Source organism: Nelusetta ayraudi, unplaced genomic scaffold (assembly GCF_046127955.1).
Source record: "Nelusetta ayraudi isolate G7.1 ecotype Tasmania unplaced genomic scaffold, CSIRO-AGI_Nayr_v1 ptg000068l, whole genome shotgun sequence".
Taxonomy (NCBI): domain Eukaryota; kingdom Metazoa; phylum Chordata; class Actinopteri; order Tetraodontiformes; family Monacanthidae; genus Nelusetta; species Nelusetta ayraudi.
Genome location: NW_027466118.1, coordinates 121,706 through 144,188, shown reverse-complemented (window position 1 = coordinate 144,188; position 22,483 = coordinate 121,706). Strand labels below are relative to the sequence as shown.

Genomic DNA, 22,483 nt, shown 5'->3' with positions numbered 1-22,483 from the left:
TCAAGTTGTTGTCTTTTGACCCTACATTTCTGATTGTGATTTCTTGTTTCCTCGTAGTACTTACGAAAACCAGTCTGTTTGTATTATATTTCAGAATAATTGTCTTGTTTTTAAAGCTGTTGGAAATTTCAAATTAAACTTAAAGTGGTGTTGGATGAGTCCAAACACTTTCCTGTAAAAGGCGCTTTAATCTGTCTGAGAATGCAGTGACGGTAAAGGACCAAGATGCCTTCTTAAGACACTTTTCCTTGGGTCCTATAGGGTCCTATGGGCGTGGTCTGGAAAAAGGGGTTCCCAACTGGTGGTCTCAGGACTCACAATTTTTCCTTATCATTAAGGTTTCAACCCAAATTTATTCCACAAAAACACGCGAGAACACATTCTATCATGTCTGGTCAACAAATTATTGACATTATTAAATTGAATTGTGTGTCCTGCACAATAAATGCCCAACATTATTATTTTCTCTATAAATATATGTATTAAAATATCCTTCCATTTTACATACCTGCTTCTTCCTGAGCTCAGGGTCACGGGGGTCTGCTGGAGCCTCTCCCAGCTGTCATCGGGTGAAGGCAGGGGGACTCCCTGGACAAGTGGCCAGTTCATCGCAGGGACACGTAGGCGATAACCATTCGCACTCACATACACACAATTTAGAGTCTCCAATTCACTTCGCATGCATGTTTTTGTACTATGGGAGGAAGCCGGAGAACCCGGAGAGAACCCAGGCTGACACGGGGAGAACATGCAAAGTCTGCATAGAATGCCCCCAGGTCCGGAATCGAACCCATGCAACCACCAACCTTCTTGCTGTGAGGCGGCAGCGTTAACCTCTGAGCCACAGGGTGTTGGCTTGTAGCTAAGAACAATTGTAGCTAAGAACAATTGATTCATTGATTGACTGATTTAATTGCATTTGACCCAGAGATCAGAAAAGCGCTTCAGTATGAAGAGAACCAGACACCACAATACAGCAGGATCAACCATGAATAGCAAACCCAGAGGACCGATGTATTTTGCTTTTCTTCCCCTTAGGAAGCCGTTGTTCCCCTCAGGGGTCACAGCCAATCACCAGCCTCCATCTATCTCCATCTTTTCTCCCACCAACTAACTGGAAGTCCTCTTTCACTCCTTCCAAAAGGCTCCTTGTGTCTATTGGACACCCTGGATCTCCTCTATCGCCCCGCTTCGAGGTTTTGTAAATATGCCGCGACGATGCGGACTGTGCGCAGGGTGCAGCCGCTCATAAAGGATTCAGACAGTTCAACGGCGTCAAAGCAACGCCGAGCCACGAGCGCTCGCATTAAAAAAACACCAGCCACAATGAAGATGATAAAAAATGGATGTGCCGCTTGACAGGGAGACACTTGCCGGGGAGCCGTTGACCTTGAGTCATGCTGTGAATGTGGGCCTGGTGGAGAAGAACAGCCATTAGTCAGTGCACGCCCGGTAGTTTATTCAAAACTGGCACAAATTTTCCTCCTATTCTCCTGTTAAGATATATTTTTTTTAGTACTGGCAATAAATGGAGTATTTTTTTTTTTTAGTTGTGCTCATGCACAAATAATAAGAAAAACTTGTTTCCTTCTAATGAGCTTCAGGATTCTTCTTCAGGAGTCTGTCTTTTTCCTACCTTCCTATTTTAAATTTTTGTTTTTTTAAACTGGGAAATTTTGTAGAGTTCAAATAAAACATAAAACAAACAATTAGGTGGTTGCACTAAAAACAGGCACGTTGTTGGACTTTGCACCTGCTCATGATAGGACAGAGCCACGGATTATTAATAGAAACCGCCGGGACAGAGACTTTTGCATAATATGGGACTTTTTCTTTTTAATACTTGTTGACCTCCTTCATCAAACTCACCCCCAAGGTGATTAGCGGCTTCTCCCAGAGAAGGTCACACAGTCGTGTGAAGTAAATATTTTAAAGCGCGACTCGTGCGGAGTCTTTGAAGCCTGACCTGTAACATTTGCCGGCGGTCCCTCGGATGAGACGTCTCATTATCAAGTAATGACACCCAGTCTTTAATTTAACAATATATAATTTATTTACAACAGTTCAGGTTGAATTACTATACATACCTTTCTGAAATGTCATAGATATATATATGTACATAAGGCCAAGTAAATACTTGAAAGCACTTAGAAACGAATTTCCAAAATTCTACCCACATATCAATATCATTGTCCAAAAAAGTACAGAAAATCTCCCTCAGCAGAAGTTTTTCCATTGCCACAAAAAGGTTTGACAACAATTTACACTGACGATAAAGAACACAAAAAGATTAATTAAAAAAAAACACAAAAAAAAACAGAGAAAAAAACAAAACAAAAGAGGATTATACAATTGCATAAGCGCTGTGGCATGTAATAAATACAGCATTTTTGACTTGCAGAAAAGGCAAGGAACGTTGAATCAAGGAACTAAAGTGAGAAAAGAGACAACGTGTTCACAAGTACTGAAGTCTATTGTTGTCGCTTCCGAGAGAAAACAGTTTAGTCAAGAGTGACGGGGAGGTGAGAGCAAGCTCACGCACACACGCGCACACACGCACGCACGCACTCTTGCTCGAGCAAGTGATGAGAGATACATCAGGACGCCCCCCCCGCCCCCCATCCAGAGCCCAGGGGTGCAGACACACTGTATAAACCCCTGAACCGAGCTGCAACAATGTGGCTGGAATGTGTCTCATATGAAACAGAGGGCCAAGACTTGATCAGGGCTGGAACTCAGTGATCGCACACGCGCACACACACACACACACACACGCACACACACGCAATTCATTTACACAATCTGTTTTTCCTTTTATGGACAAGATGTGAAGATGGATGCTGGACATCCTGGCGGCTGGTGAATTACATTACTGAAATGTGCTTAGACGACACATCCAAGACAATGACGAGGGGTGACGGAGTTTCTCACACACACACACACACACACACACACACACACACACACACACACACACACACACACACACACACACACACACACAGTCTTGACTGTACAAGTGCCATGGCTCATTGAAAACACGCGGCGTCAGCACGAGCCTCGTCGTCCCCCTGTTGTTGTGACCCGTGACAGAGTCACATGTGACTACTCCCCTACCCCTCCTACCCCACCCCACCTTGGTTTTCTTGTTTTTAAATGCTTACAGTCACAGAGAAATAATCAGAGGAACGAATGCAGCAAGGACGAAAAAACAAAACAAACCAAACGAATATGTATAGAAACCTCCCGCGACGAGTCTCTAAACCTTTTAACACTGCAACAAGTCGTCACTGCTAGATGGCCAAAGGACAGTATATTAGGCAAAACACGTCACGGTTCCGACTTGACAAATGCTGCGCCACTTAAGTGTCTTTTTTTTTTTGTTTTGTTTTGATTCGGCTTCATATCAAAATATAATTTACATTTGTTTACAAAGTGACAAAATAAAGGCGGCGTCCGCCCGCCCACCTGCCTCAGGCTGATCAGAGCGAGGAAAAGAGGGAGAGAGAGAGAGAGAGAGAGAGAGAGAAATGTGACATGACAGACTGGAGTCTCACAGACGGGGAACGAGCGGCGAAAAGTGAGGAGCCAAGACTGGGACGGGAAACTTTGGTTACCGATTGTTCCGACACACAGTATGCAAAAGTGAGCCGCGCACGGCTGCGTTCTTAGAAAAAGGTATTTACAGGCGACGCGCGATGGAGAGAGGGAGAGGGAGAGAGAGAGAGAGAGAGAGAGAGAGAGAGAGAGAGACACACATCGACACAACTGGAGTGGATTCAAACTGTTTGATCTCACGGCACCTCGACGTTGAACAGCGGTGTTGCCCGCTGAGGAGGAGGCGTGTTCAGTCATGGAGGAGTGTCTGTGTGTGTGTGTGTGTGTGTGTGTGTGGGGGGGGGGGGCTGAGATATAGCCATACGAATAGAAAACGATTAGAAAATGAGCGTTGGGGGTGGGCGGGAGATCTAGGGGGCGCTCTTCTTCTCTCAACGTCGACATACATTCCAAAATATCTGACAATCATTGACGAGAGGCTCCGTTAAAGGTCAAAGGTCGAGGCTGGCGGTGATGGGTTGTTTTTTTTTGGGAGGGGGGGGGGGGACCAGCTTCCTGAAGAGGGGGAGGGGCCTGCTTGAGGGGGTTGGGTGGGCTAGTGTGTGTGTGTGTGTGTGTGTGGAGGGGTGGGGGTCTCTCTTCACTACAGACAAGTTCACATGCAACCCTGAGGCAGACGGAGAGAGAGAGAGAGAGAACTATGGCTAGCTTGGAACCTTTGCAGAGAGAACAGTGAGCACGACTGGACTTTGAACATGTTGTTGTTGTTTTGTTTGTAGGTTTTATTTATTTATTTATTTATTTTTTGCCCGGCACGTCCCGCTCATCTAATCTTATAATCAGGATGAAAAAGCTACACATGATAACAAAGCGAGCGACGATGATGAACGTGGTGTAGCTCCTCCCGCCAGAGGGGGCGCCACGTGTTCATGTGCAAGCCACTCATAAAGTTTGTCTTGTGATGTGGAGATGTGCTGCTTTGCCATGGTAAAATAGACACTGCTTTGTGAATTATATATATATATATATATGTATATATATATATATATATATATATATATATATATATATATATATATATATATATATATACATATATATATGTATATATATATATATATATATATATATATATATATATATATATATATATATACATATATATATGTATATATATATATATATATATATATATGTATATGTGTATAAAAATATGTGAAAAAGCTAGATGGCAAGGCAAGGCTCTCAACGTGAGTGACAGAGTGTGTTGTCAGGAAAGGGGCTCTGCATAATGCCAGGATAAGAAACCCGCTGGGCCGCAACTGGAGGCTAAAAAGAAGAAAAGCAACAAGGAAGAAACAGCACAATTAACGTTAATCTGTACGAAAAGGCCACAAGACGAAGAATCTCGGACAATGTTTTGTCTTCCGTCGGCTGTTGCTTTTTCAGAGCGGGCGGGGGTGGGGGGGTGGGAGAGAGAAAGTCACACCAACTGGACTGGACTTGAAGCGAAATGATGAGATGAGAGGGTGGAAAAGAAAGAAAGGAGAGGCAACAATCGCAAGATGGATAAAAAAAAAAAAAAAAAGACAAAGCGCAGAAATATCTGGAGTGAAGATATTACTCACAAAAAAAAAGGTTCAAAGATTCCCCCGAAGCACCCCTTCCCCAACACACACACACACACACACACACGCACACACACACGCGCACACACACGCACACACGCACACATTGATTTAGAAGCAGGAGCGGTTGTGAGAGTCTGGCTGAATCAAGATGTCAAGATGTTACATTCACAGTGGCGATGCAGGCTGCACGGAAACAACAAAGACGGAGACAAAAGAAGACCAAGAAAACACACACGAAAGCAAGAGCACCCCCCCCCCCCTTGCCCCTCCCCCCCTCCCTCTGGCCTCTGACATACAATCTATTGTGAGCCCCAGCAGTGCAGGATGTGCTACAGGCCGTCTGTGTTTGCAGTGAGGAAACGTGAGGAGGTGCAGGAGACGCAGGAGGCGCAGGAGGTGCAGGAGGCGTGGACATCTGGAGATGAGCTGGCCAAAGAAAAGAAAACGTGCTCAGTGCCCCCCCACCCCCAAAAAGAAAAAAAAAAGGGGGGGGGTTGCAGAACCAACCTGGCAACTCCGCAATGTTTGCCCCAACCCCACCCAATGCTACTCTTCATCATCCCCGCTCGGCTGACATCTTCAAATCCGCAGCGCTTCCTCCAGCTTCAGTGTAAAACTCACGGCCAAGGATTCCCAGCACGGACATTCTCTTCTGGCATCAGAAGAAAAGCAAAGAAAAGAACAATTTGATGGTTCTGCAGTATTGGCCATTAGTCGTAGCAGTAGTAGTTTTGCGTTGCATATTGCTCCTGGTTAGCCGTGAACGGGGGCCCGTTTGTAGAAAAAGGCGCTGGAGTCAATGTGACGTCTGTCTGTCTGTCTGTCTGTCTGTCTGTCTGTCTGTCTGCTGCTGCTGCTGCTGCTGCTGCTGCTGCTGCTGCTGCGGGTTCCGTTCCACTTAGAAAATCTTCTGGATGGGAAATAAAGGGCATATCTTGCTCTTTCGCTCAGTTCAAGGAATCACTTCCTGCGAAACACGCCGCCGCCGCCGCCTCCCTCCTTTGCGTTTCTTGCATTTGGTCTTCTGTTTCAAAGATTTTCCAAAATGTATTTTGTTTGTTTTCTTTTGAAAATCATTATTTTACATCCGCGCGCTGGGAATCCTCCCCAGGAAGGAGGGACGCGGGGAACAAGCGCTGCTCTTTGATTCCTGCTGCAGTCGCTGTTGTTGGGTTTTTTTTTCTGAGTGTTTCCGTGTTGCGTCTTAGTGTTTCTGTACCCCCGCCCCACCTCCACCCACCTCCACCCACCGCCCCACATCTCCCTCGCCTCCTCCACCCACCCACCAGTCTCTTCCCTGTTGATTTTTTTTTTTTGTTCGTCGATGTTTCTCCTCTTCTTCTGTTCTTTCTGGGTTAGCACTCGCCATCAGAGACCAGGAAAATCATGGCTTCCTGCTTGCCAATGTCGGCCATGACTGCGGCCAGCTGGTTGATGTTGCCGCTGTGGAAATGCTGCGCCTCCCACAGGTCCAGGATCACAGAGGTTGGACTCGCTTTGGATGCAAAGAAACTCATGTGTCTGCGAGAGAGAGAGAGAGAGGGAGAGAGAGAGAGAAGAAGCATGAGGAGGGGGCGGGGTTGCAAAAATAGCAGTGAGACGTTTCTAATAAATCTGGAAGCGGTGTTTTAAACGGGCTCGCTCGCTCGCTCGCTCTGCTCTGCACCTGCCTTTATACGGGAAGCTTCCCCGCTCGTCCTTTATAGCAACGCCGCTGCCGCCGCTCGTAACTCTGTCAGTGTCGGCTTTTATTGTGTGAAACCGCTACGTCCCGATAAAATGTGTTGGAGGCGCTAAGTAAAAAAAAAAATGATAAAAGGTGCCAAGACAGAGCTTGGCATTCCCTGCCACGTCACACACACACAAACACACAATCTCTGTTAAAAAAAAAAAAGAAAAAAGAAAAGGGTGAAAAAATGATTTGAGGCTTAACGGTGTAATCCTCGCTCCTCTTTATTTGATGTCGAAATTGCCCCTAAATCCCTCCAATACAGTAAATCCCAATATGGACTTTCAGCGTTAAGTCGGATGTGACCTTTTCCATTTTTAGGGAGCGGGAACCTTTAAGATCAAAACTCAATCAATGACAACAAAGCTGTAACCTGGGCGGCCGGCCGTCTGTTTGATGTGGAGTGGCACCTGAGCCCCACCACGCTTGTTTGACTTAATGGCCTTTTTCTGTTGGCTGAATGTCTGGGGCCTTTATCTGCCATGTAGAGCACACGTGGCACGAACACAGGAGAGAGGGGAGAGGAGAGGGGAGAGAGTGCCTCCCTCCAGGCACTCAACCCCCCCCCCCCCACAACACAACACAACACTACACACAGGGCTGTTGTGTTGTGGAAGAGGAGGATGCATGAGGTTCAAAGCACTACTTGGTGGCATTGACTGTGGATGGAGATGGACGGAGTCATTGTGATGTTACCCATTTGGTTTGCGGTGCGAAGAGCTGTTTGGAAACCTTGAGCAGTGCTTCTCAACTGGTGGAGTCTCAGGACTCAGGACCCACACTTTAGTCCACAGCACTCACATCCAGTTCAAAGAAATGAAAAAGCCCACTTTCCATCATGATGTTGCATAAATTAGTGGGCTAGCTATATGTATATATGTATATGTGTATATATATATATATATATATATATATATATATATATATATATATATATGTATATTAGAGCTGTCAGTCGATTAAAAAAATTAATCCGATTAATCGCATGGTTTTCCATAGTTAACTCACGATTAATCGCATATTTTTTTAATCTGCTCTAAATCTACCGTAAACTGATATTTTTCCATTTTTTTAATAATCATATCAACATGGGAGTAGGCAAATACTTGCTTTCTGCAAATGCAGCATGTTTATTCGTGTTGGAGCAATGACAAGTACTACTAACAAAACAAAAGATGCACAAGGTAAAAAACATAATTATAAACTCAAGCCCAACAAAGATAACAGATGGGCATAACTGTAACATTACATAGTAATGATTACTAGTACTACCAAAATTTGTATATTTTACTTTTCAACCCGAACTTGAACTATTCATCCCCTTTTTCAGCAGCCATTAACACAAAAGGATGACCTGCACTCAGGTGTCCATCTCAAGACCTCTTTCATAATGATCACTGACGGGCATCTCTAGGATCAAACAGACGTATTTTGATCAAGTCTTCCTCTGTGTGTGAGTGTATTTGTTTCATCTCTCTCGCACTCTGATACAATGTACTGACAAATATAACATACAAATATGATCGAATTTGTCATTCGGTTTTTATTTTGAAAATTCACCGGATTTTCTCGTTCACATGGGCGCCGAATGGAAGCGCTCGTTACAGTAAATGCATATCACGCCTTATGACGCCTTATCCATGTTAGTCCTTCCTAGTGCTCATCTCCGCTCAGTGTCTTTTTCTTTTTTTTTTGTTGTGTTTACAAGCCGGCTGCAAGCGTGTGACTGTGTGCTGTGAGTCAATTCATTTCCTGTTTCCACAATGTACGGAGTGGCCAAAGGTTCAAAAAGCACCGTGTGCGTTAATCGCGCGATAAAAAAAATTGTCGGCGATAAAGCGGCGTTGAGTTAACGCGTTAATAACGTGTTAACTTTGACACCCTTAATATATATATATATATATATAGGTTATATAGGTATAGGTTCTTCATAAACAAAGATGTGGTTCCCTTATTTGGGAATAAAGTCAAAACTTAAGAACCAAACACCAATAATAAAGTGACAACCAAACATCACTTTAAAAATAAAAGGTTTTTCTATCATCTTGAACAACGATAAATGAACAAAGTGCAAACTTTTATGTTTTGTAAAATAAGAGGCACACAGCCCGGAAGCATGCGAGAGAAGGTTTCCCGATTTTAACATTGTCTTGACTACTAACTACCGCACAGCCCGACACTGAACTACAGGTTGGTTTCATGGTGAGTGCCATTCTAAGTTTTTCAAACGAGGTAAGATTTCACCTTAGTAAGTGTGGATGGGACTGGAGGTGAGCAATGATTGGACAGTGAGTGCAGCCAGTGGCCCAAACCCCGCCCACCTGCTGGTAACCAAACTACAGTTGCTTACTAAACTTCAGTGATTTCTTTTACTAAAAATTAGGCCAAATCAGACAAAATGGACATTAGTAGCTGAATTGTGTTTTATTAGCAATTTAGAGCAACAAAAAAACCCAACTGGTTTATAATGCTTTGAACTTAGGGCCTCTTTCAGAATGAAGTCAGTCATTCTTTTGCAACCAACTTTGGCGGTCCCTGCTGGCCAAACAACAGAATGCAGGGCTTTGGTTCTTCCACTGCGCCTCGTTTTTATAAAGCCAGAAGTTCCATCAGGCTTTTCATACAGTCAATGCTTTGGTCGCCTTCACCTTGAGGCAATGGGAGGACGTGGCTGCCTCGTCCACGTACACAAAAACAAACGAAGAAGAAGAAGAAAAAAAAACTGCATCACTTTCACAGTTTGGGTCGATGAGATTTCACAGAGAGCAAGAAAAGCAAAGTGTCGGTCAGAGGAAGTGGCTCTGGGGTAACAGACGTCTGCGTCATTATTCAGATGAAAACAGACAGAGCTTAACGCCGACATGTCGGCGGCGCTGACACGGCCCGCCGTGTGAAACACAAGCTTATCTCCACTCGGCTCAGACACCAAGCAGGCCTTAAGAGAGAAAGATCAAGCAGCAACAACAACAACAACAAGAAAAAGGCTTCGTGGCATTTTAAGTTTTATCGATCGGCGCCGTCGCGCTCGGCTTTGCCTTTTTTTCTCTCTTGCTAAAACAAACGGCGGCTAACAGCATGACAGGATGCCGCCGCCGCCGCCTTCCCCTGACAAACACCTTGTTAAGGACACATCAAACAAACGGGCCGGCCGTCCCTCCCCCAGGCCCCTAAATGAGGATTGATTATGTCGAGCAAAACATCGCTGCTTAAATCCGCGGTGTGTCAATTCGCCGTGCGATTAATTGTGGTAAGTAAGTTTGATTGGACAAATTAAAGCCGCTTGATTTCATTATCGGGCCAGAAATGAATTTGGAGGACAAGGAGTTGCTGTTTCCTTTCTCTTTTTTCTCACCCTTCCACTTCCCCCTGCCACCAGATTGAAACGATCGCTCGGCCATAGGAGCGCAAACTCCGGCGATCGGGGCCGCTGATGGGCAGCGAGCTTTGCCGCCGCTCAAATCATGGCTGTTAAGCGGGAATGTAGCGGCTAGGTGTTTAGCGGCGAGCGAGGACTTTAAGCTGCTTACCTGTTCCTGAGGTGCAGAGGGGGAAAAGCAGTGAGGAAGAGAGAGCTAGAGTGGTTGGTGGAAGGAGGGGGGGAGGGGGGGGGGCTGTGTTCTCTCCAGGAAGTGATAGCTGTATCCATCAAAGTGCGCGTTAATCCCACAATGTTAGCTGTGTCAAATAAGGGATTAGGCTTGCTAAGGCACAACCTTGTTTAGCTAAAAAAAAAAAACAACAAACCCAACAACACTTCACGGCGGAGGAGCACTGACGCCAGCAATTACCGAGCTCTGCGTCACAGCCTCGGCATTTAGAGCGACGCTTCACAAACGAGCGCTGTAAGACTCTGCTTGTTTCAAAGCGGCGCGGCGCTACGCAGGCTGCCGCCGCCGCCGTGTGCGGGGTCCTCGGGGGAGGACGCGTGTGAAGGCTGCACGTCTGCTCCCGCTGATCGCGCTAACTTCCGTGTCAATTCTCACCTCTCCAGCTTGAGTCTCTGCGCCAACATTCTCCAGTCGGCTCCGTTGGGACAGGGGGCGTCCAGGCTGCTGCAGATCTTCTGCCGGATGAGGTAGGGGATCTGGAAGGCGCTGGGCCCCGCCAGGGCCGTGGCGTTGCTGTCCATCAGCAGGAACTCGGCGTCCACGGCCCGGGTGTCCTGGCGGAGAGGACCAGTTTCTCAACAAACATTGCAATTGGAAAAATCCAAAATGATAGAAAATGCTGATGAGCTGAACGGCCAGCTTCTCCATAGTGAGTATTCAGACTCCTCTAGACACTAGCAGCAAATCTAGCGGCTTTTTCTGGTGCTTTGGAGACTTGTCACTTGTTGTGGGCTCCTACGTAGACCAGGACATAAAGGGTAAAAATCAAACCAAATGAAAGATTAAACATCCATCCATGCATTCTCAATACCCGGCTGAGGGCTGTGGAGTTGTGGTGGAGCCTCTCCCTGCTATCATAGTGCAAAGGCAGGGTGACTCCCTGGACAAGTGGTCAGTTTATCGCAGGGCCACGTGGAGACAAACAACCATTCGCACTCACACACACACACCTGCGTGTTTTTGGAGTGTGGGAGGGAGCCGGAGAACCCGCAGAGAACCCACGCAGACACAGGGAGAACGTGCAAACTCCACACAGAAAAGTCTCAAGACTAAACATATTTATTAGTCTCGCCCACCCACGTTATTCCTGTCTCGTTCAGACCTACAGCGTCCATCAAAATCACATGTGCAAACTAGGTGATGACATCACTGAGCGCCTTTTAGAACTAGCCCATGGCTACTTTTTTTTATACTGGGAAGTTAGCAACGCGGTCTCGGGATGAACCCAGATGCTACCTTGGCGATGTTGAAGTCGAGGCTGAAGCTCTGGCCCTCCCCCTCCACCTGCCACACGCACAGCTGGCAGGTGAGCTCGCAGGTGCTGAGGCTGAGCCGCTCCAGGGTGAACGTGCAGTGCAGGTACCGCTGGGAGCCGTTCCAGATGTGGTAGAACGGGATTTCCTGCAGGGGAAAAAACAAAACAAAACAAGCGGCGACCTAGTCAGATGGAGCCGACAGGGCCGCCCACCTCCGCCGCACGGTCATCATCATTAATTAGGCTGATAGACGCGGTCGGAGGCAGAACGGGGCTAAATATATCCGAGGAGGTAGACTGACTGGCGGTGGCACGCAGGTGAGTTGAAGGGGGACCGGGGGCGTTGATGTGACAGACTGCATGTTTTAGTGTGTGTGTGTGTGTGTGTGTGTGTGTGTGTGTGTGTGTGTGGTGGTGGGGGCAGGTCGCCTGGCTGCCGGCGATGATTAAACCGGCAAACAAACGGCACCTTTTCGAACCATAACACACGACAAAACGCGTGTCATCTCCCTGCGCGCGCGCTTCAAGCGAGGTGAAAACGGCGCGAAGCTCGCGAACGCCTCGCGCGGAGCGGCTTTGAACGGCGACCGGATGAGCGACGAGCGGCGCTGTAGTTTCTACAGCTACCTGGGAATGTTTGGCTGGGGGGAAACATATCCAAGGCTGACAATTTTTCTCTCTTTTCTTTTCCCCTTCTCCCTCCTCCACTTACATCTTCCTCTCGGCTGCTCCATACTCATGCCTCCTAGCATACCCTGGCGGGAGGAAGCGGAGAGAGGTGTAACTCCTCGGCTTCTTCACCCCAGGTCCCTAGACTCCACTTAGACGGCCCATTCTATGGCATTCAGTTGTTCAACCATTAGAGGGCGCACAGAGCATGCGCACTTCACACCGTGTCGCTCTAACCCCCGCGATACATCAGGACGCAGCCAATCAGAACGAGTCGAGACATAGCAGCACGTGCGATGCCGTGACGTCACGCTGGGACTTAGATATGGCTAGCTAGCTAGCTAGATGGATCTAGAAGTGATGCAGATACACTTTATTGATCCGACCACGACTGTAAAAATCTGCAATTGAAATATTTGCTATGAAGGGCGATCAGGTCACAGTGGTCCCAAGGAGTTTATTTTTGTATTGCGGTCTATGGGGAAAATGCTCTTTGGGCCATAGCGTTTAAATTATTGCTGCAGTACCACGAGTGACCACTGGAGAAAAAAATAAATAAATAAATAAATAATCGGCCACCATATTGCCAGTACAGAATCGAGCTCTTATAATACAGCTGGGCAAACTTTTTATTTTATTTTTATTTTTTTTACTGGTGGGCCACAATGGTTTCTAAAATTTGACAGAGGGGCTTGAGCAGGAGCCGATGAGTGGAGTGTTTTGGTGAGCCACCTCATAGGAGAAAAACCTATACCATGGGATAAGTAGAAAACGTGCTTTGTTGAAAATGTGTGTCTTTGAAGCCACATGGTATTTAGCTCTTTGTGGAAATTACTCTGAGAAGACTGATGAAACTACAGCTGTAGTAGTGCGTAGTTTGCCCATGCCTGTTATAATCATCCATGGGTCGAACTGGATTGACATTGGTGGTTGCAGTACATGCCGCTGACCGAACGAGGGCACTGTTTACCCAAGGCAGACTGTTGCAAGGAACGGAGCCCCCACCCGCCTCCCCTGGCCCCCCCAGGGACACTGAAGGCCTTTTTTGACCGCGTTGCTGAGAGGGGAATAACACTTCCAAATGAACAGACACAGTCCAGAGGAATAAGCCTCTGTTCTGGGTGCAACTCTTCTTCCCGCTGCTGCTTCTGCTGCCGCTGCTGCTGCTTGCTTGGCACATCCTGTGTGGCTTCTCTTCAGGGACCCCCAGTCGGTGCTCAGTGCCTTAGATAGATGCAGCCGGAACATTTTCTAGCCCCCCCCCCCCCCTTTGAAGAGGCCCTAATGTCAGTGTTCCGGAGAGATGGGGGCGCAGTGGACCGTGCAGGTGCGAGAGGAGCGGCGCCCTGGCGGTTGGAGGGCTTCCGAGAAGTTGCAGATATTTTACATACCGCCCTGCCTTTCGTCCGGGTTTCTCTTTGAGAGAGCGGCAGCATGGGTAATCAATCAACTGGCAGTGCACGTGTGCACAAAACACACGCACGCTCCACGTGCTGTGGCACGCTCACCCTTGAGAAATTTTGTTTTTATTTTTTTTTAAAACAAAAGAAAAAATGAAGGTTCCACCACTGAGTTGCACAAATGAACAAAACTTTGTCGGAAAAAAGTCCCAGGAACTGAAAGGTAACGGGCAAAAAAAAAAAACATCTCTTTGTGTGATTCTTTAAAGTGATTAACTAGAAACGCACCCAATTAAAACTCGGAGCAAAACTCAAACCAAAGCAACTTTCCCAGATAACAACTCGACGATGAGCCCTCATTAGGAATAATAAAAAAAAAGAGAAAAGGTTTGCTTTGCTTGTGCGCAGCGTTGCTTTCGCTGACACGTCGGCTATTTATTATTTTCTCCGGATGGCTAATTTAGAGCGACCAGAGGCCGAAGCCAACGCACAAACAAACACATCCTGGACGCCTTGTCGAGACAGCGGAACCCGACGCATTCAGCTGGGCAGCTGTATTACAATCCGCGTGTCAGCTATCTGATGCGGAGTGACTCCCCTGCCGTCCTCGAGACCCCCTCACCTCCCAACCCCCCCACCCCGGCTTTCCCCCCCCTGCAGAACGCACCTGGTAGCCGGCCAGCAGCTTGCTCCTCCAGTGCGCCTGGGGCATGTCGTGGATGGACAGGCGCAGGTTGTGGTAGCTGTCTTTGAAGAGCAGCGCGTGGGGCTCGTCGATCAGGCGGCCGCCGAGCTGCCGCTCCATCTGCATCACCTCCTGCGGGGGGGGGGGGGTAGAGAACAGGGACTGTTACCGTTACTGCGGTGGTCTCCGAGGGTGGTGGTGACTGGGTGGTTTGAGAGCCTGTGACGTGATGGGGTGAGGTGTGTGTGTGGGGTGGGGCTGTGGAAGTTGTAGAGCAGAGTGTTTTGTGTATATTTGTAATGTTGAATGTCTTTGTGTTTTTTTTTTTGTATGTGGGACCTCCTTGAAAACGAGATGCTGCATCTCAAGGGGCTGTCCTAAATAAAATTGAAATTTAAAAATTTTCAGTTTGCACTCAAGCAATAACACACACGTACACACGCACGCACACACACACCTCAGGGCGGGAGGGATGACATCGTCTCTGCTTGCAGCCGCAGCGCCGCATCCGCTCGTCTCGGCAGTGCTTCTAATGTCACTGCAAGGTCGACTCCCCGCCCGCGAGAGCGCGCGCGTACGTGCGTGTTTGTGCGCCCACTTCTCCAGCAATTGCATTAGCATGCAAATACGGCAGCAGCGGCGGCTTACTAGCTACCTGTGCTGTGATGAAGTAAAGCCGACGAGTCATTAGTCAACTGCTCATTGTTCCTCGCATGGGGGAATCTCCTTAATTTCATTTTTGTTTTGGTGCCAGGAGAGATTTGTAAACGCACGCTTAATGTTTTAATCTCTGCGGGACGAGCTTGGCGGACCATTTGTTGCCGCCCCGATGACCATCTGGGAGGCTATGATAATATCTGCAGCGCTTCTACCCCCCTTTGATCTTTCAATCGGTTTGTACGCTGTAGGCGACTCTGGTGCGGACCGAACGAGCGAACTCTGGTCTCAGTTTGCTTGCGAGTGGAGCCCGGTGAGGTTTACGTCAGTGTGAATGGAATGCAATCAAACGGACCAAACAGGGAAAATGAACCAAAGGGAAAGTGACGTTGTGCAAAATAATAAGAAGGAAAAACATAAAACAAATAGCACGCTGATTGAGAAGACGTATGTCTTCTAAATCAAAGCAAAAGTTGAAAAAATGTCCTGGGGGCAGATGGAGAGGATGTGCAAGAGTTCAAAATGATGTACTTGCTGTCAAGTATAATAATCAGAGATGGTGTAATAATGGTGTAATAGATCAAAAAAGGAATGATGTACAACAAGCAATAGTGCAAAAAGAAGCAAACAGCATGATTGGAGGATAATATCACAGCTGACTGTGATTGGTTGTTTTTTGTTGTGAACTAACTGAGTCACACTGACTGATGATAGACTGACTAACTGAGCGACTGAGTGGTCATAGCTGTCCCAAACTGAGCAAACTGTTGAAGCTGCGAGACTCCGTCCCGGCGGTTTGGTTTCGCGTTGCACTTTTGAAAGCAGAGAGCGACGCATTGGCACTTCTCCGCCCATCCCAACCGAGACCTACCTCGGACGAGCCGGCGTGAAAACCCACCCAAGGCTCTCTGAAGGAGGCTTTTCCTGAGCACTGTCTCACACTCCAGTCAGAGCAGAGTATATTATAACAACCAAAACAAAAGCGGAGCACAGAGATTTGGTTTAATCTGTCAGAAGGGAGATGTGTGATGGCTGCTCCAGGAAAACAACCAAACAACCAAACAACAAAAAAACCAGCAGCAGGAGGAAAACGCCTCTGAGTCCACGAGGCGTCCCAAGGACTCCAGCAGGGAGATGTGCGTATTGATAGCGGCCATATGTTGATCGTTGCTTTCCAGCTTTGCACGCTCGCTTGCGGTGCAACTTGAGAAAAGACATCCAATTAGGCGGAGAATGGCAGTCATTTCTATCTGCACAGCGCTGATTCAATTTTCTGCCCCCTTTCACAAGAATGGCTCGGACTGATTCCAATTATAACAGGAGAGGAAGCTGTTAATTATCTGTTTGGAATCTCTACCTGCTTCCTGTATTTGATGTGCTCTCTTCCCGCTACTGAAGGAGCACCTTTTTTTTTTTTTTTTTTTGCACTCATCCTGGCCCAGAGAAAAAAAATGAATTTCTGTGTTTGCTCATCGCATTGCTAATTTACATGTTTGCTTTGTGCTTTGCTTCTTGTTAACACAACCACCATACCCCCCCGCCCCCCTTCCTTACCCCGTCTCCTCCTGCGATTCTATTTTAAATTCTGGCAATGAGCATTAGTTTATTTCCTTGCTGAGCGTTGAGAATGCGCCACGATCTCGACTGTATACGGCTGGTTGGAGCGACTCTTCTCTTTGCCAGCAAACAGCGCCTCTTTACACAGAGTGGTGGAGGTCAGACAATGGCTGTGAATCAAAGCGCGGAGGTCTAATGAGTTAATAACAGGGGGCAGCACAGTCTCGGCAGAAAGGGAAAAGCCCTCCTCGTTTTTTTTAACGCAGACAAAAAAAAAGTCACTTCACGAGGGCTCGCGCTGGGTTTTTATTTAGCCCACTTCTTAAGCACAATTATTTGTGCTGCCAGGCATTAGCATTGCAAATTGGGCCTGTTGGACTTTGATTGGGTATTTGACCCCGTAGCAGCAAATCTATAGGGCCGATAGCGAGACAAAGAGTGCGGAATGCCAATGATCTTATTATCAAACACGAGGCTACAAGAGTGAATACTAACTGGCCTGGGCGAGTATCTGTCAGCGTCGCAGCTGACGTGCCGGGGTCGCCGTCACACAAAGCCAGGGACACAATGACGGAGTTTGTTGAGGGAAGAAATATCGAGAACATGTGGTGGTGGACTTAAAGGCCTCCTGGTGGGCCAAATTCACTGCTGTACCAAAAAAAAAAGAAGAAAAAGGCCAACCTCTACTTCTTTTGCTGGCTCCTTTTTCCCCATTTTTTCTTAGATAATGATGTCACAAAGGGCATTGATATCTTTTTCTGATTACGGGCAACAGCCAAATCCAGGTGTGGATTCAACCACCTCGTCTTGGTTCAACCACATCGTAAGTATAAAGAAAACATGAGTTTTATCGGGAAGCTAAAACCAAATGTGACTTCAGGAGCCTAAATATGCAGTTTTCTGGAGGATGGAAGGAGATTTTCTTTGATCATTTATTGTACAAGCTTGAAGGCAGGAAATAAACTCATTTATACACTTTGGTTAAAGCGCTTAACAGAAAATAAGATGAAAATTAGTGAGTTGTGAAGTAAATAACTGCACTTAGTCTGGGTTATAGGCTGTTCTTTGGAGGTCAGTGGAGTTTTTTTTTGATAAACAAACATAAGAGTCTCCTGGAGTAAAGAAATGTAAAGAGCAAATATCTGAAAACTATTGGACATTCATCGTCATAAGGACAAAAACAAGATTTCTTGTAGAAATCCCAATGGTTTCGTGGAAAATAGAAAAAACATCCTCTGGTCATGATAATAATCATTAGTGCTCAGTCGCTGCCAATTGATGGAGGCTGGAGTCATTTATGCCGCTAATGAGAAAAAAGGCGGGGAGGGTTGACCTAGCACCTGGTATAATGTGCCGACCTTTAAATATACAGTTTGCGAGCCCCCACTTTGAAACGGACCTGCCTCTCTGTGCTCCCCGGTGCCAGTTTAGCGCGCTCTCTTTTCCGAGCTCTGGCATATGTTGCTGGACTGGCAGAATAATGGCCCTCTTTACGCCCCATTATCCCGTTAACAAATGACAGTACGAGGCAGCTAATGGATGAGAATCCAAATTTGACCGTATTATTTACCCCTTTTTTCCGAGGGGAAACAATGCAACGTTTCGGAATTGAGTTTATACAATCGGGTATTAATCATCGACGCCGGGGCTAAAATCCTGTTTTCATTCCGTCCAGATAAGGCACGCCGTTTCTCTCAGCTCCCCCCCATTGACCCCGAACAACTGTGGAAACATTAAGATGCATGAGATGGGCGAGAAGTTCAAGTGGTTGCAGGAGGGAGGAGGGGGGTAAAAAAAAAGGAAAAAAAGAAAAAAAAAAGAAGCCTTTTGTTCTGACGGAATTGGAGATAGCCGCCGGAGTGTGCGAGGACTGTGAATTGAGAGTTAGGCCGAGCCAAGACCACCCCCCCTGACATTCAATGAAGCTGGCTAAAGAGAGTGAGATAGGGAGCGGTGGGGAGAGAGGGGAGGGGCGAGTGAAAGGAGCAGGAGCAGAAGAGACAGAGGCGGCTTAACATTTGTGCGCCCAGGTCACTGGAGTGGCCGGCTTTAGCGCCGCAGATAACAGGATTACCGCAATCACGGCCGCAGTTTTCCAAAGACTTCAACACCCTTCCCACACTCGCTCGTCTTTTCCCGGCCCCTCTCCGTCCTTCCATCCTTCCCTCCCTCAGCCGGTCCCTCATCCTCCGGGCTCGCACCGGAGCCGGGGAATGTGACGGGCCCCGGGAAGCTCCGCCAGGGGAAACAAGAGCCTCTCGCCGAGCTAATCCCCGCGGGCTGACGCTGACAGAAAGAGGTTAGCGTATGCGGCAAACTAAAAAAAAAAACAACAAAAAAAAAACTGCTGGCCTGCCTGCCTGTCTTTGGAGAACGGCGGCGGTGCATTCTGAACGAACAGCGGGGTCAGACAACTGCGCCACGCCGTGTCATAAACTGATTAGCTTAACCAGCCCAGATGGGGATTATAACTAACGTTTGATCGCTTAATTAGTCGAGCTACATTTCATCTAAGGCTTGAAAGGAAAAAAAAAAAAAAAATGTGCAATGCTTTAATGTCCTCATAAACCTGTAATGGCCCACCCCGTCATAATGTGTTGTCTCCTCGTGTTGTTTGGGGTGGGGGAAGAGAGCGAGAGAGAGAGTGAAAAAAGTGAATTCATCGCAGCGATCCATTTGCAGGCTCGCTCTTTTCAGGCAAATGCATTTGTTTACAGAGAGTAGCCCGGCTATGTGGGCTCCATAAATCTGTGTATTTGTCAGCAGGATGTGACAGGCTTTTCCTCTCAGACTGAGAGTCTATCAGTCTGAGCTCCAGTGGCCGTGCCCGCTACAGTCAACGCTGATTAATAACCACAAATAGAAGGGACTTGTCTGCTCCGTTATATATCGGGAGTGTGTGTTTGTTGGCTGGGGTGGGGCGTGGGGGGTGGTGTGCACATTCTGCCCGATAAATCACGGCGGCGGGACAGGATAAAACGCACGTTGCAACGCAGAAAAATAATAAACAATCTCTCAGCCAGCCGCAGTGATAAAGCCTGCTGTCCTCTTTAACTTAATGCCGGCAATTACTGGTGGGTGTGCTCCTCGGATTCTCCCCCAGAATTCCTTGCTAGTAACTTTCCTGATGGGGTTTTGGGGAAGGAAGGGGCCATATTGCACGTTGCATTCACTGCTTTCCTCTCGGGCTTCTAATACATTAAAGCAAAAAAAAAAAAAAAAAAAAAAAGAATAAAAAAAGTTTCTGTGCCAAATGAAGCCTGCTGCTTAGGAGAAATATTCACATTTAAGGCAGCACATAAACAGTTTATGAGCCCTTTTAAACGCAAATAAGAATAATAGCTTGGGGTCAAGCACTGTGCAGAAGAATCCAGGAGCCACTGCTTTAACCAGCAAGACATCAATTAAACAGCCCTCTAACACCAGAGCATACATTTTTACAATCAGCAGACAAAATGCTGAATGAATTGGCCTCATTACACAGTGTATTGATGAAAGCATAAAGCACTTTGCCTGAAATACTAGACTGGGAGTGCAGCGGCGTTTAAGTCCAACGCTCAACGCTTTCATCCTTTCAAAGCCCTCGTGTGAGATTAAAGACGTTTTATTGCGGTTGGATATAATTTTAAGTCACTGTAATGGTGAATTGAGTGAAGCTAGCTCTGCGCGGCTACATGTAGCAGCAGTGCTCTGAGAACAATGTTAGGCACCAAAAAACAAACGCACTCATGGTATCAACATTATGCTGATGTAAAGTGGTCATAATGTTTAGAATGTCAAATTCATTTATTCATATTCATAAGGCTTGATATTAAGGAGGTTAAGTTGGGTGCAAGTGCTGTGGAAGCTACGTCCTTAGCAATAGCAACGTCTAATGCGCATGAGCAGTTTAGTGGAGGAGGTTGGCACTTTGTAATAAAGGTTTAGAAAAAGCCATGAGTAGTTCTGCAGTCTACATTTAATTACAGACGCATCAACATGAAAACAATCTCAGCTAGTTAAGTTATAAAATCAAGAGTTAGCTCTCAGGGAAAACAGAAACCTGGTAGTAGAGCGACAGTAGTTGACGACACAAGTGGCGAGGGAGACCTGAGTGACAGCTTATCAAACTGCAGGCGCTCCAGTGCGTTTTAAACCTGATGTTTCGATGCATTTTCATTTCATCGTGACAGGAAATAAAAGGGGTTTGACGGACAAAAAACCTGCAAACAACAAAAACCGGGCCCGGCGGTGCTGTAGTACATCCAATACTGATGCCCAGCATACTGCAATGCTTGTCTTTAATTTTGTTTTTAATAAAAGCCATATACTCAAGTTGTTATCAAGCTTAAAAAAAAAAAAAAAAAAAAAAATCACCTGAGACAATGTGATGTATTATGTCGGTACAATATCAAATATGTATGGATATATACTATTGTTGTTTACAGTACTGAAGTTTTAGGCAGGTGTGAAGAAATGGTGTGAAGTCAGAGAGCTCGCCTGTAGACAGAGACGTCGCCTGATTGGCTGCAGATTTATGTTTACAAGCTTCCGGCTGAGTGCACAGTGGAGCGCTGATTCTCTTTTTGAAGGCAACATCAAATATGGAATGCATTTAGATTTCTCTTCACCGATTTCTCACAGATAGAAACTATGAACACCTCTGTTGTGAAGAGATTTCTTACTCTATAGCCTTTCTTCACTTCGTCCCAAAACTTTAGCTCGCTTGTGTACCTTCGAACGTCACAATGTGGGGCGACAAAAAAAAAAAGGGAGAAACAGTATCTTCTGTAATGAGCTGGTCTCAACACAATGCAGAAAACCCCCCCCCGGCTCCCCGCTTCACTCTGTGCTTTAAGTGAAAAATAAATGTGACAGAAAGTGGGTGGTTCATAAATCATTCTACATGTTTTCTAAAACTGTACGACACCAGCTGCGCACAAACACTGCGGCGTGGGCGTGGAGACGGAACATTTAGTTATCAATAAAAAAAAACAGGGCATTTTTTTTTCTCTATTGTTTTCAATGTAGGCTGTTGCACGGGAAGGAAAAAAAAACAAAAAAATAACAACACAACACAAACCGCGCATTTTGTCTTGTCTTCTATATCTGACGCCGACTGAATATGAGGATTTAAATGGTTCTAATCCTAAAATGACACCTTGTCAACATTCGCCTCAGTCGGATGTTGTGTTGTGTGTGTGTGTCTGTGTGTGTTTGTTCCCTCTCTAATCTGTGCTGCAGGACTGGCTCACTGCAGGTGTTTCAGCCGCTCGCGTCACTGATGTTGCGCCATCCCGGCGGTCTCGCGGGGGAACAACCGGGTGTATGGCGAGGGCGCCGCCAAACGCCGGCCGTGTCGCCTCTGCTGCTGTGCCAGCCTTGGCTCTGCCCGTCAAGAGTGGGACGCACATTAAATATCAACTTAATTGGTCCCGGCAGAGCCGCCGCTAACATACGCCAGGCATCAGACGGATATGTCACTGTTTCCCCCCTGAGCCCCCCGCACACTTAGGATCAAAGACAATAACGCTGGTTCTAATCTGCTGTAATTGGGAGATAAGAGATTGGCGGGTACAGTGTGCAAAAAAAAAAGAAAAAGAAAATCAAAAAAAAAAAGTAGCGCAAGCTCGCCTGCACATGTTTGTGGGTGTGCGTGCGTCACTCCCTCTGATGGAGGCTTGTTGGAGTGAGATTGACAGGCAGCGAGGGGACCGCCGAGAGGAACCTCTGCGTCCCCCTCAGCTTCCGAAAC

General features: G+C 46.8%; 1 protein-coding gene across 1 annotated transcript in view; it reads right to left on the bottom strand.

The window, feature by feature from the left end:
* Positions 1-6,239: 6,239 nt before the first annotated feature.
* Positions 6,240-22,483, bottom strand: part of unc5a (unc-5 netrin receptor A) — an 86,915-nt gene continuing 70,671 nt past the window's right edge. Inside the window, exons 13-16 of the mRNA XM_076041494.1 lie at positions 14,518-14,667; positions 11,763-11,927; positions 10,902-11,080; positions 6,240-6,710 (exon numbers count right to left, since the gene is read on the bottom strand). Of these exons, the coding sequence (XP_075897609.1) occupies positions 6,545-6,710; positions 10,902-11,080; positions 11,763-11,927; positions 14,518-14,667 (660 nt within the window). The 3' untranslated portion in view covers positions 6,240-6,544. The remainder of the gene's footprint in view (positions 6,711-10,901; positions 11,081-11,762; positions 11,928-14,517; positions 14,668-22,483) is intronic.